The 14,902-nt window shown below is 39.8% G+C and overlaps 1 protein-coding gene across 1 annotated transcript in view; it reads left to right on the forward strand.

The window, feature by feature from the left end:
* Window positions 1–9,531, forward strand: part of SCRN1 (secernin 1) — a gene marked incomplete at both ends in the record, with an annotated part of 28,009 nt that extends 18,478 nt beyond the window's left edge. Inside the window, 4 exons of the mRNA XM_080364295.1 lie at window positions 2,995–3,189; window positions 5,154–5,319; window positions 7,258–7,438; window positions 9,373–9,531. Of these exons, the coding sequence (XP_080220421.1) occupies window positions 2,995–3,189; window positions 5,154–5,319; window positions 7,258–7,438; window positions 9,373–9,531 (701 nt within the window). The remainder of the gene's footprint in view (window positions 1–2,994; window positions 3,190–5,153; window positions 5,320–7,257; window positions 7,439–9,372) is intronic.
* Between the last annotated feature and the right edge of the window lie 5,371 nt (window positions 9,532–14,902).

Here is a 14,902-nt window from a genome sequence, read left to right on the forward strand (position 1 = left end):
GTCTTGGAATAATTGGTTCTTAAAGTTACTGAGTTTAGATAAATGACTAGTTTGTGCAAGTATTTGGTGAAATAGTTGATTTTCACCTTCTTCTATATTTGTACTACTCTTATTTTTTTAAATGTTGATTTGCATTGGCAGATGTAACTTAGCATTTTCTGTGAAGCTGGGAATTGTGACCGGTATACATAAACTATGTAATAATCATAATGCTTAAACTTTTATCTTTGGTAAATGTTGTATTTTCCCAGATTTATTTACTGTTTGGAATGTCCCAAGTATCTTTTTGATGGAGTTAATGCCCAAATTGTTCCTTACAGATCTAAAATATTAAGAGGGAAGGATAAGCATTGATAGCTTTGAGAAAAGGGCTTGTGTTAGGTGGTAAATTGAATGGGCTGCTTCTGGTTGATTAACTGCAATAAATACAGTTCCCTCATATCCCCATTTCTTGTCTGACATTGCAAAACAGTACTGCTCTTGAAGCCTGTAGATGGTTTCTTTTTCTGTATGCATGAAGCCAGAGCTGCCAAACTAACTTCCAGATTTCACTGGCTTGGTAGCTGAACTTGGTTAAAACTTGTCTGGCAAATATGTGCTGCATTAATATAATACAGTATACAAAGGCATATATTTAATTTCTTTTCTGTTGTTGTGTTGTGGTTTTTTTTTTTTAATATATTTTTATTTTCATAAGAGTAGACCTTTTAAAAATTTACTCACATTTGAATGAATTAAAAATACAGATAATTTATGAGGATTTTTATCATCCATGCTTTGAACTGTGATAGATCCATTCAATTCTCTTTTGATTTTGCTTTTACTGAAGGGAAGGAGAGAGCAGATATGGGGATGAGGGAGGTTTAACTTTGTTGAAAATACCAAAGCAAAGAAATAACCCCAGGCTGTGCAAGGCTGTGTGCTGGCCTATTGTTGGTTCACACCATCAAATGTGAATCAGCTCACCTTAGCAGGGATGGTGTTTGTTCAAGCAAAGCTTGCATTTTAAGGGATACCTGCAAGACGGAGGACGTTTTCTAGCACAATCAGATACCAAATAGAGGAGGGAAGACTGATCTTGCTGTCCTGATAAAACCCAAATTCTGGAAAGCAGCTGGCTTCTGAGATCCCTAGGATTATGGAGTGCCAGCCTGCCTTCTTCTCTTGCCCTACCTGGCTGATATTTGAAGAACAGTGTTTTTTACTTAGGCTTTTTAGCTGCATCAGCAATACGTAACCTTCATGCCCTTCTTCCCAGCAAATAAACTCACCTTCATCTGCTGCTTGCAGCTCTTTGAAATGATACTGCAGCTCTGTTCTGGTTTTTTTACCAGCACATTTCTCTTCAGGAGGTCCCTGTGAGCCGCAGATAGAGCAGTTTCCATCTCCTGCAGCCTGCCGAGGCTGCCAGGAGGAGAGGCTGTTGGCTGTGCAAGAACTCCATTTCATTCTTTGTTCAGGGAGGTTTTTTTGTTTGTTTGTTTTTTGCAACCATGACCTTCAACTCTTGCAACTCTTCAGCTTCAAATGGATGCACAAATGCTGCTAAAACAGGGAAAATGTGGCATTCCCCAGTGTGAAGGCAATTTTTGTTTCTCGACTCTGTTCCTAATATTCCCGCTGCAGCTCTGTAAAGCTTATAGTGAGTGTTTATCAAGCAACTCTTCAACAGTAATTTAAGAATAAACACTTTAAAATCCTTGTTACTGTTCTTCAGTCTGAGTGGAAAAATTTATTTGCTTGATAAATTTTCATTTTTTGAGGGGGATCAAAGCCATGAAATACTATTTTACATGAGTTACTAAATGTGATATTTAAAGAACTCTTAGGGAGTGGCTTACATGGCTTGATACAAATGTAAATATTTCTAACACCCAAGAAAATTCCCTAAAGGGTATGCTGTTTGGAAGCATGAATCAGAACAAGCTGTCAGTGACCCAGTGTAAGTCAGAACTGAATGACAGTGACTCTTCTGCAGACTGATACACAGAACTTCCTCCTGTAAGCTGTTACTCATTTAAATTGCATACATGAGGCATTACAAAAGTCAGGTTACTTTTATGGAAGGCAGTGTTGATAATTTTCACAAATACTGCTTTGGTTTCTGTTTAAGAAAGAGTCTGTGCCAAATTCCAGAACCTGGTTTGCTTGAAGTGTAGAGATTTATTTTATCAGCTCTTTCCCTGTCTTCCAGTGCATTTGCTTTATTCTCTCTGAGGAGTATCTGCTGCAGCCACTGTTAGTCATGCTGTAGATATATGGATATAAGCACTGCGGTATTTTTGAGAAAAGCAAATTTAAAAACTCTTTCATATTCTTTGAAGGTTACTTACACTTTCTTTTTAGTTCATGCCATTTTAGAATTTAAGATTAAAAATGAAGTTAAATTTAAGCCTATCTGGCAGCTTACAATAAAATTGTTTTGAGGCTGAAAAGCTTAAAGCAATTGGTAAGCTTTTAAAAACATTTTTCCAAATTAAATTTTCAGTTTTGATGGGCAAAGAAGGGTCATTACATTAAATGCAGCTTTGCTGAAATATACAGCATGTTTCAAAAAGATGGACCCAATTGCAGAGAGACAGTGATTTCAAATTGGGTCCATCTTTTTGAAACACCCTGTATTTTGAAATCAAGTCAGACCTTAAGCCTTGTGGCAGTGGAATACATCACTGGAGAAAAGATTAGTCAGGTGCCATAGAGACCACTGTTATTTCATGGTCAGAATGTATGAGGTACAGATTGTGAAACTGGTATTCTGACTAAATAACGCTATTAATCACAAGGCAGTGTAAAAACCTAAGTACGGCACAGAGAATTGAGATCTGCAGCCTGCAGTGACTGGTGATTCTGTGCAAGTGTAGTTAGGCAGTCATGCCAAATGTACATCCTAACCACCGATTTAATTTGTTTCCTAATTGAAATTACATTGTCCTTCCAGCTTCTCCCAGAAAAACTGTATTAATGCTTTCTTCTAATATGTGGCTCTTTCTACAGAGGGGGTGAAATGCATTTGCAATCAGCTTTCGTTAACTACAAAAATTGATGCTGAGCATCCTGAATTAAGGAATTATGTGAAAAGTCAAGGCTGGTGGAATGGAGACTCAGACTTCAATTTTTCTGAAGTGTTCTCTGTTGCTGATGACCATTTAGCCTGCTGTTCTGGCAGGGAGAGCCTAGAAAAGCAAGGTGGTAAGTGTTAAACCATCTTTCTGTATATGCAGTGGGATTTTTGGTCATTACTGCCTCCTTTCAGGCATTCTGTCCAGAACTACATGTGACTGAGGAGAATGCCTCTACATGTAAACTGTGTGGAAAGGAAGACCAGAACTGAAGACTGTCCCTAAACTTGCCACAACTAAGGATGAATGCCTTAATGTCCCCCTCACATTTAAGGTTTTGAAACAGGATTGCGAAAAAAAACCCTAACAAACTTTCTTCACTGTTGTTCTGATGTGCATGATGTGCTGCTACATTTGTGCTTTGGTGTAATTATAGTGGCCTAATACTAAAATTATAGTATTAAAAACAATGGATTTACATAGGAAAGTTTGAGCTCAATGGATTCTACATTTTGGGAGGTTTGTGTAGGCTTTTGGGGAAGGAATTAAGACCATAGTTTAAGGAAGAGCAATGCTAGTCAGTTGCAAACTGAAGTCCCTTTTTCATTGTACAGCCAAACACAGTTACCAGGACAGACAACATGCCAATTGCCTTCAGTCAAAAGAAGGTTTATTTCCAGTCCAAAATTGATTAATGACTTAAGTTCACAGCAGCTGGCCAAAATAGCTCTGAAATTACCAGCCTGCAGCAGCCCATGGCCGACATGTATCTGCTCTTTCATGTGTGAAAAAACCCTTTACTACAGATGTGGCAAATGTTAAGAAGAGTGTAGAGGTGAAATATTTATTGCAATGCAGAGTTCCTGCTAAGACTATAGAATTACATGAAGTATGGTTTGTGTCTGAGAGGCAGATAAAGTAATCCTTGAGGACCATAGGTGAAAGGTCTTAATAAACCTGGATTATAGCACTACCCCGTTTCCCTGAAAATAAGGCAGGGTCTTATATTAATTTTTGCTCCAAAAGATGTGTTAGGGCTTATTTTCAGGGGGTGTCTTATTTTTCCATGAACAACGATCTACATTTATTCTTGAACAAAAAATCAACGTTTATTCAAATATAGTCATGTCATCACATTCTGTCACATCTGTCCTGCTGCATTCTATTGCCAATTAATTTTACTTTTTTACATGTATAACTGCCTGGACACTACTTAAATAGACTTTTTTGTGACCTGTAACTAGGGCTTATTTTTGGAGTAGGGCTTATATTTTGAGCAGACCCAAAAATCCTGAAAAATCATGCTAGGGCTTATTTTCAGGGTAGGTCTTATTTTGGGGGAAACAGGGTAAAAAGCATCAGGGGCCCTACAGTCAGATGGCTGTGGCTGCAAATCTTTCAGACTGCTGGGTCATTCCATGTCTGCTGTTGTATTGAGGCATAGAAGTATCTGAGAAGTTGCTGGGAACGAAGCTCTACCTGCCAAGGGAGTAATGCAAGAAAACATGGTGTGCTGTGGGGTGAAAGCTGTGATAAGACACAGGCAAGAAACAGACTAAGACCCAGGGATTCTTGTAGACAGTGGTTTAGAGAAAAATCTCAGTATCTGCTGTTGTGACACCCTGTGAAAGTGAGATGATGTTTCAGAATTTTGACGGAGACCTAATGGAAATAGATTAGAAGTAGGAGATCAAGGTGCTCCCAATCTGCCCAGACTTTGGCAGAGGCAGCTTCTTGGAGGAAAATATGTGGGTTCATGTAAGTAGTCTGTTCATAGTGGTTGCTAAAGCAGTTGCTAAAGCAGTATTACAGACATGATGGCCTTCTTCCTGAGTAATACCTTTTTAATGACGTTTCTCCCCACCCAGCAATTGTAATGCCTAATTAATGCTTCTTGATGTTCTCTTTTACTAGCTAGGAAAGTTCATTCTGGGTTTACATTGTTTAAATAGAAAGTGTTAACTGGGATTTGTGACATGCCCATACCGAGTGTCACTGATTATTTTAGGTCAAAGCCCATTCAAGCTAAAATCCTTACCTTGGGGTCCAAGCCATTGAACACTCAGAATTTTTTTTTCCCCCCACTTCATGTAGGTGACGTTTCTGCACAAGCTATGATTGATGTCCTACGTGACAAGGATAGCGGTGTCTGCGTGGACTCTGAATCTTTCCTTACTACAGCTAGCATAGTGTCTGTTCTGCCTCAGGACTCTAGTTTTCCCTGCATTCATTACTTCACTGGCACGCCAGACCCTTCAAGGTAAGCCACAGCATCAGGGTTCCCTGGGTGCAGAGCAGGTGATGGGTCAAAAGATATTAAACAAACCCTGCTACCGAAGTTGGAACATGCTTCAAGAGCATATTCTAACCAGAAATGCAATCAGTAGTTGTTGGTGTGCAATCTGACGGTCCTGTGTTACTGAATTGTCTTGCCGCAATTCTAAATGGGCACCACTGGGCTGAAAGGCCAGATCTGGAACTTTGCCTAAATTCAAAGCTTCAGAGTAAATGCAGTTTGGGGAGGATCCAGGAACTACTACTCCAGCATAGTTGCTCTCCAGTGGTTTCTTGTTGAGATGATGAGGTTGTGAACCGTTTTAGTAGTGTCTCTTGAACAGGTGGATGCAAAACTGAAACAAATGAAGTATCTAACTAGCAAAGAGGGGGCATGTACTGTAGGTAGCCTTGTATGACATCAAAATGTTAACAAACCAAAACATCTGCAACTCCTAGGTATCCCTCCTAGGTTTTTTTTATTGGAGGGACAATTTCTAGTTGGTTTAAATGATGTTTCCCCTAGTTGAAAGCAGCAGAGGAGATAAGGGAACTCATGAGCCAGATCATCAAAGAACTAATTAATTATCTTGTGTTTTAAACAGAATCCACCTGGGATTCACAGAAATTAAACTAAACCACTTGCAGTTATTCAGGAGATCTGCCACTTGCATTGAGGTAAAGAGGTTATGGGGAGAAGAAAACAGCTGACAGTCATTCCTGTAAGAAGAGTAGTAGTCAGCATTAGGTTCTGCCAAGGGCTACAGAAGTCTTCCATGCCAAAGGGACTTTCCACCTACCTTGCATTATGCAGCTCAAACCTTCAGGGTTAAGTATGAAGCTTTAGCTTGCTTACCAAAGCTTTTATTTGACTTGATGCAAATCCTTTGAGATAAAAAGGAGCAAAGCTTCAAATTGTTTTGATGGGATTTCTATTCTTTTTAGAGGTGGAAAGTCTAGCTGTAAAACCCCTCGTTTAGAGGCCTTTCTTCCTCTATTTTATTCTCTAATGCATTAAAAAACCATTATTTTAAGCTAGTGAGTCACATAAACTCTTAGTCAGCAAGACTTTATGACAGTGATGGAAAGGGTAGCAGCAATGAACCTGCTGACTGTATGCAGACAGTGGCTATTAATCATGTTTTGCAGAAGTCTTGCACTTCTGTCAGCTTCTTTACTGCAGAATGAAGGGTGCTATTTTGTTGTGTAGCTGAAGGGAAAGAAGGTGGTTTCTCCATGGACTTGCCAATATGTGCTCTCGGATTTCCAGGAATTAAGATCCTGGATTGCTGGGGTTTTGTGCTCTCTCTCTCTCTCTGGAGTTTAGATCCAAACTCAGTGTTGAAATTGTTTGAGAAGTGTCACAATATTGGTAGTTATGTCATTTTTTATTCCACTTGATATAAAATTTTAAAGTGCTGCTGGTTATGTGCCACATTCTCCTATACTGAGCAAGGTGTGTAATCTTCCCTGCTCCACACAAGTGTCTGTTTGTGATTTTAATGAATATTAAATCTGGGAGGAGAAGGCGAGATGGCAGTTTGAACAGAGGAGAGAAACTGATGTGAAGTTGAATTCTCAAATTTGTTTAAAAAAAAAACAAACACAAAAAACAACTTAGAGAGGAAAATACAGTGCTACTTTTCTGAAGAAGTGGCAGAATGGGCATGAAGGAGACCAAAGAAGCCTAGATGTAAAAAAGGGTGATGAAGTTTTATGGTAACTGGCAAATCCAACTCTTTTAAAGCACATAGATTTGTTTTGCTTATGACCAGTACCAACTCTGTGACCCAGTCTGTGCCTAGTGTAGATGAACTACCTATGCTGTTCTGCATCTGTTGTTTTAAAATAGCCTGGTGAACGTTTGAATAACATATTAAAAAAATCTTGTATTACTGCAAGCAGTAATTCTCATTTCTTTCAGGTCCATATTTAAACCCTTTATTTTTGTTGATGATGTAAAATTAGTACCAAAAGTACAGTCTCCTTCTTTCGGCAATGATGATCCTGCTAAAAAGATACCTCGATTCCAGGAGAAACCTGATCGCAGGCATGAATTGTACAAGGCACATGAATGGGCCAGATCTCTCCTTGAGAATGATCAGGTGAGAACCATGGGACTGGAAATTCAAGAGGTTAATGTAGATTCCTATCTCCATAATTGACTTCAGAGTCACTCACTGAAAACAAACAAAAACCATACAGCCTGTTCTGGCTAAACATTTCTCTATGCTATCAGAATAATAATTTTAAAAAGGCTTTTGCTGAGTATCCTTAGAAGTCTTGCAAGTTTAGCTTGAATAATGGTGCCCTCTGAAGGGCAAACTATTCTGCATAGGTTTTTTTGATGATCCTGAGTGTGTTGCTCTGCTTCATTACTTTTACAAAGTTGAAAAGTCAAACCGACAAGCTGTTTAGCTTTTTCAGTCCTCATTGTATGTATAGTCTTTTAAATTGATTATTGAACACTGGATGTTAGTGCAACATGGTATCAGAATTATATGGTAGGATGGTGGCAGGAATATTCTACTTTAAATGATATGCTGGACTGGGAACTGCAGAGTTTGAGGGTTGGGGGTTTTTTTTAAGGAATAATTTGCACATGACAGTTTTGAAAGTCTCAATTTATTGCATTTCTATTAATTTGTAAGAAATAACTGAAAATGCCATGAGAGAAGAAAGGACATTTTCCAGTGCTATGCAACAAGTACTCGAGAGCTGAAAAGCTTTCAGTGTAAAAACCTAAAGTGTTGAATGGGAATAAATTTTGGAATAAGTAAAGGCAGAAAAAGGATTATTCTACACTTCTTTTCCAACTGATGGAGATACAGCTTTTGCTGTAATAGTGCAAGTAGTACAACAACTGTTCTTCGACATTTGTAATTACAACTACAGCAGTAAACTAGATAACTGGTTAAAATGAAGTAAGACAGAAGGAGAGATCAACAGGGCATGCTGGTGATGCTGGTATGGGTATTTTGGGCAATTTGTGGAAGACCCACATAATCATGTTGAGCTTCTACAGAGGACTTGCTTTTCTGCTGTTTTCCTCTGTGCGTGTTTGCATGTGTCAGAGTCTTGAGAAGATCATAACAGCATTCAGACTTATTCTTTAGTAATTAAGGAAACCATGGTAACCTTTGCTAGTACAAACTTTCTTTAAATGCAGTTATAGCTATGTGTGGGTTTTAATCCCTTGGAATGGTTTAATTTAAAATCTGTGGCCTCCGTGGTAACATTGACTCAATGTGCAGGTGCTCTGCTCTTTCTGCACAAATGCTTATACAAATCCTGGAAAGCTCAGAACCATCACTCATTCAAAATGTCTTTTCTTCTGGAATTCAATGTTGGTAGCTGCAAAGAAAACAAGCAGCGCTTCTCCATTTAAAACAAACCAAAAAAAATGAACAACAAACCACAAAACCAAAAACCAAACAATTATAGGAGATTCTAAATTACCTCTGGAATTGAAGAAGCTGTCATTTTTCTTTTTTTAAGAGTGAATTTCGTGCCCAGAAACATGAATAAAAGTCAGTCAAAATTACACTCAAAGCCTTCCCTGGGATCTGGAGTCTTACTGCTGTTATATTACACATCACTTCAGATCTAATCATCATCTTGCAGGTGATGATCTGAGGGATACATGTGTACATACCATGATCTGTACAATCCCCGGGGCTTCTGGTCTTCTCATACAGTTCTGTTTGTGGGTTTACAGGCATAAGTTGCTTAACCTCTTTCCTATTTGTACAAGCCTTATACTGTTTTCCTCTGTCCAGCTTTCACTCCATCTTCCTTCTCTGCTTTAAACTTAGCAACTATTCTTGATTATTTTTCTTGCTGCATAAATGTGCAACACTGTTCCTTTTAGCCTTTTTACATACAAACCACTTCTGTTAATATTATAGGTTTTTTGATGGTCAAAGGCTTTCTCATTTTTAAAAATACTTTGAAAGAGCTCTATAACAGAAGAGCACAGTAAAATGCTTTAATGAGCCTGTTTGCTGATTAATTGAGTTCGGTTGTTTCATGCCTCTAGGATAAAGGCCAGAAACTGATGAGGATTATGTTAGACCTTGAAAAACAAGGCTTAGAAGCAATGGAAGATATCCTTACTCGTACAGAGGTTCTGGATCCTGCTGAAGTAGTGGATCTTTTCTATGACTGTGTTGACACGGAACTAAAGTTCTTCAAATAAAGTAAGCAAACACTTCAGTTCTTTAGATACTGGGTTTCTGGTATCATGGATCAGTGCATGTGAAATGCTGATCTGATTCTGATCTTCCTCCTTCTCTTTAACACCAAGCTAAGGGTGTTCAGAATCAGGTCCAAAGCCACCTTCTACCTCAGTGCATCTACTCGGATTGTCTCCAAGGTCCCTTTTCCTTTATGCTCCATTGCAATTTTATTTATTTTTTTTTTTTAATTTCACTGTTACTTGGAATGGATTTAAAACTAATTTTATCTTGTTTCAGTTACAGTGGCTTTTGTTAGCCTTTTCACTGGAAGACTGCAGAGTTCTTCAAGCCTTGAAGGAAAGTCTTCGCACTTGTGAATTTGCAGGAGAAACATTTCTAGAGGAAAAAAAAGTTACTTGCTAGCTGTATCAGGTTAACAAATTGCTTTCTTTTGTCCAATCTTGTGGTGTTTCTGTTTGTGTATGTATATAGTGAAAGGAGAAAGTCACTGACTGGTCCAATTACTGTGTGCATGCTGGCTAATTTAGTACAGAATGTTTAAATATGTATGTTGGGCAACCAATTAAAGCAAAGATTAACTTCATCAGGATAACCGCCATATTGTTATTGAAAACAATCTGTTTTCCTCTATTGCTCAGGACTAGGCTCACAGCAAGGCTGACTCGCATTTTTATCTTCTTGCTAATTCATGCAAAGAAAGTAGAGTTGAAATCCCACTTTTTTTGGGGGGGCAGGAAGGTAAGTCCTGGTTCTTGATCTTGCTGTACTGACCTCATATTGGCATATTTGGTTACAGTCACTCAGCATCTGACCTCACACCTGTACAAATGACCAGAGACTGGGTCCTCCAAGTTGAGTTTTGCTTTCACCTGCACCCAACTTAGGGGTGCCTATGTGTTTGTGATGCAGGTGGCTGTCACTCTAGTACTGACTACTAAAACATAGAGACAGCCTGGAAGCCTAAGGCATCTATACATAACCTTAAGATGGAATAAGGTGTCATATTTATATACAAGCTACAAATTTGGATTTTTTTTTTTTTTGAGGGAATAGATGCTGGACATTGATCAGTACCTGACTATTCACCATCTTTCTGCCTTTGTACTGCTGAACACTTCCTAGTACTCTGTGGTGAGCATATGTGGCTGATAAATCACGTACCAGTGAGTTACTGGTGGGTGTGGCAATCCAACTGGTTAGGCTCAGAAAGGGTTGTCTTATGCTTCCTGATATTAAGTGCAGTTCTGCAGCATGCTTCCCTTCCTTGACAGTCTTTACAAACACACCTGCTTCTCATGTATCTTCTTCTTGTAGAAGTGAGATGGGGCAAGCCCTTTAAGAATTAAACAGGTAAACACTACTTCCTGCATCATGTGAAGATGGCTGGGTTTTTTTTAACAGGAGGTTCAGACAAGAAGTCCCTGTTTTTAATAGTTAGAAATTAGCATATGGAGTTAAAATGCTTTGCTGCTCAGGGAAGGGCATGGTGAAGAACCATGGACTTTTCTATTGAGGAAATTTAAGCTCTTTAGAAGGCAGCAACACCTCAACTGGAAATGGTAAGAGCTGTGCATTAGGGAAGTAGTCATTACCATATTGGCACACTGCATCCTCAGAATTTTTTTTATGAAATTGTGAAAATATTTTTTCTTATGGCCTACCTAATCATCTTCCCATTCACAGCATACTCCTCCCATGCTCTGTATGACAGGAACAGCTCCTGTGGATGAGTATTCTGAAACTGAAGACAAGGGAAGGAGAAAGTAGGCAAGTAAACCCTAAAACTTAGCTTTTGTCTACCTAGCCTAGAAGCCCACTTCATTTCAGAGGGTATTGTGCTGGATGAAGCCAGCTGAAGCAGCAGTGTGCTTTTGCTGACTGCCCACAACTGAAGATTTCCCATAAAATCCACTTTTGGAATGAAAGGGTACTTTGAGTGAAAATACTCCAAGTGAGAGTACACTTAACACATACCACGTTGAACTGCTTCTGTAAGCTGTTGCTTGCTGAGCACTTTACATCCTGATAGGAGTAGGTGGATATTTGTGAAGCAGAACAGGGATAAAATGATTGTCCCATCGAGACGGCCAAAATTAGGATATACCACTTCACACAGCTCTTTTGCACAACTCTGATCTCTAGCCTTTCAGTTGGGAGGGAGGCAAGATGAACGAAGAGGGTGTTCCTGCTGACACCAAAATATATCTTATTTGCCTATTTCTTAAGAAAGAACAAACCAACATTTGCAATTATCTTGTGGGAATTTATGTCCTTATTTGGAACTGCTTATGTGACAGAACTAATAAATTGTTTTGAGCACAGTGATCTAGGTAGTAATTTTCTAATAGGATGTTGCTTTTGCTTCAGCTGTGTAGTGCATTTAGAAAAAAATAATACTGTGCTACAGCAACATGCTGGAGTGTAATCACAACTCCTATATGGCCTTAAAACTTCCAGTGGTCTTGAGTGCAGCTGTGGCTGAGTACAAGGACATAGTGGGGCCAGCTGCCCCTGGGTGACGGCCAGTGTATCTCCAGGTAACAGCAATTTCAAAAGTCTCAATGGATCTTGAACAACAATCCAGTACCTATGGAAATAGCATTTCACCAATGCTTGCCAATATGTGCAGGCTTTCTAATTTAATCTCCAAAAGATGTCATTTGTTTCTAAAATGCCCCTAATCATAATAAAAAACAGTAGTATTTTTTTTCTTCTTCAGATATCTTCTGGCAGGTAATCTGTCATTAAGTAGGTTTAAAATCCTTATGAAGGTACATATTAGAAAGCAGTACACAAGTTCCAGAACTCATAAGAACCAACAATAAGTCACCTTTAATAGTACTCTAGCAAAATATTCTTCAAAGCAGTATTAAACTTTTCCAGGTGTTTGTAATGCAATGTATATGCTGACCCCTGCTTATTACTTTATTCATGCATATTTATCAAGTAACTATAATAATGACAGTGACAGTAATTACTGTTCAAAGTATCACTGGTTTTTTTTCTTTTCACATGATATACAGCAAGGTATCATAATAGGCTAGAAAAAGACTGATGCTTTCTTAGAGTCCTCCAGGTGAAGAGCTTCTTACCCTTACACCACTCCACACCATGAGCATGTGTGTAGGAGCAGGACTTGCAGCATAACTGAGCTGTTGCAAGAACTGAGAGAAAAGCAGAGATATGTAAAGATGCAGTTATCTATCTTTTCCAAATAGTTTTTTTCAAAGGCATGGCCGTAGGGAAAGGTCTTTACCTGTGATCTATACTGTTCCTGTAGCTGCAGCTGAGTGGAATTTATGGCAATTATATAAATTAATGCCCTAACTGTAAATAGTTGGGCTGTTAGAACCAGACTCACTCTGGAACAGCAGTGTCTTTTTTCAAGCTGGTGAATCATAAAGGTCTTTTCCAACCTAAATGATTCTAAGGTCATTGTGGCCAACCATTAACCTAACACTGTTGAGTCCACCACTGAACATGTCCCTAAGTGCTACTTCAAAATGTCTTTTAAATCTCTCCGAAGATGGTGCCTGAACCATTTCCCTGGGCTGCCTGTTCCAATATTTGACAAGCCTTTTTAGGAAGAAATTTTTCCTAATATCCAGTCTAAACCTCCCCTGCTGCAACTTGAGGCCATTTCTTCTTGTTATATCACTTGTTACTTGGTAGAAGAGACTCACATCCACCTTGTTACAACCTCCTTTCAGGTGGTTGTAGAGAGTGATAATCAGCCTTCTTTTGTCCGGGCTAAACAGCCCCAGTTCCCTCAGCTGCTCCTCATCAGACTTGTTCTCTAGATCCCTCACCAGCTTTGTTGCTTTTCTTTGGACACTCCAGCACATCAATGTCCTTCTTACAGTGAGGAGCTCAAAAACTGAATTGGATTCAAGTTGCGGCCTCACTAGTGCCAAGTACAGGGGGACGATCACTTCCCTAGTCCTGCTGGCCACACTATTCCTGATACAAGCCAGGATGCTCTTGGCATTTTTGGCCACCTGGGCACACTGCTGGCTTATATTCAGCTGGCTGTTGATCAACACCCCCAGATTCTTTTCCACTAAGCAGCTTTCCAGCCACTCTTCCCCAAGCCTGTAGCATTGCATGGGATTGTTGTGACCCAAGTGCAGGAACCCAGGAGAGCTGTGAGAAGGGGAATCAGAGAGTGATTGAGATCAGAAGGGATGGCTGGAAGTCCAGCCCCACCACTCAAGCAGGGCCATGTAGAGCCAGTTGCCCAGGACTATGTCAGATGGCTTTTTAGTATCTCTTAAGGAGTGAGACTCCACAATGTCTCTGGGCAACCTGTGACAGTGCTCTGTCACCCTCACAGGCAAAAAGTGTTTCCTGATGTTCAGACAGGGCCTCCTCTGTTTCATTTGGTGCCCATTGCTGCTGTTCATGTCACTGACCCTGGCTCCATCTTTATACCTTTCCTTCACATATTTATGCACATTGATGAGATTCTCTCTGAGCTTCCTCCAGGCTGAACAGTCCCAGCTCTCTCAGCTGTTCCTCGTAGGAGAGATGCTGCAGTCCCTCCATCATCTTATTGGATCTTTGTTGGACCCTCTCCAGCATGTCCATGTCTCTCTTGTACTGGGAAGCCTAGAACTGGACACAGTACCCCAGATGTGGCCTCATCAGTACAGAGCAGAGGGGAAGGATCCCCTCCCTCAGCCTTGCTGGCAACATTCCTCCTCATGCTGTGAAATGCACAAAAATAAGGGTAATTCTTGGTGGAAATAGACATCCTATGAACAGATCTGAAGACCTTACCCCAGGCTGCATATTAAAAGCAGAAGCTCAGGTCTTCTTTGCTGCTAGGTTGTTAATCTCTTTCAACCCTCTCTGTTAAAGGGAAAAACCACTTTGGGGACTGCTTGTTCCACCTGGTGTGTTTTGGATAATGAATCTTTGCTGTTGCTATGGGTTAACAATTGTAGCTGTAGTTGTCTGCTTATAATGTAGGTGTTGGACCCCTCATCCAGAAGCCTCCTAATTGCTGGGTAAAGACAGTCTGTCACCCAAAGGGTGAATATCCACTTTGCCAGCAGAAAAATACAGGACACATGCCCTTACATACATAATTCATGGCATGTGCATTCACACACACCATATTTTTTTTTCTTACAGTAGAAAACTTTCTTTTCCTCCAGTCTGGAAAAGTTCTGTTGTCTTTTGTCAAGTTCATGACCAATCTACCCAGCTGGGCTTCTTCAGACACTATCCTATAAGGATCTGTAATCAATAAGAGGTGGGCTCAACAGCAGCCACAGCTCCTTATCAGCTCTTTCCTCTTCGCACTTAATGAGAAAAGGATTGTGGGCCCATCTGTTCATGAAAGTGCCATTCTGCTGCAACCTGAGG

The sequence above is a fragment of the Nesoenas mayeri genome (genome assembly GCF_963082525.1).
Source record: "Nesoenas mayeri genome assembly, chromosome: 2".
Classification (NCBI taxonomy): domain Eukaryota; kingdom Metazoa; phylum Chordata; class Aves; order Columbiformes; family Columbidae; genus Nesoenas; species Nesoenas mayeri.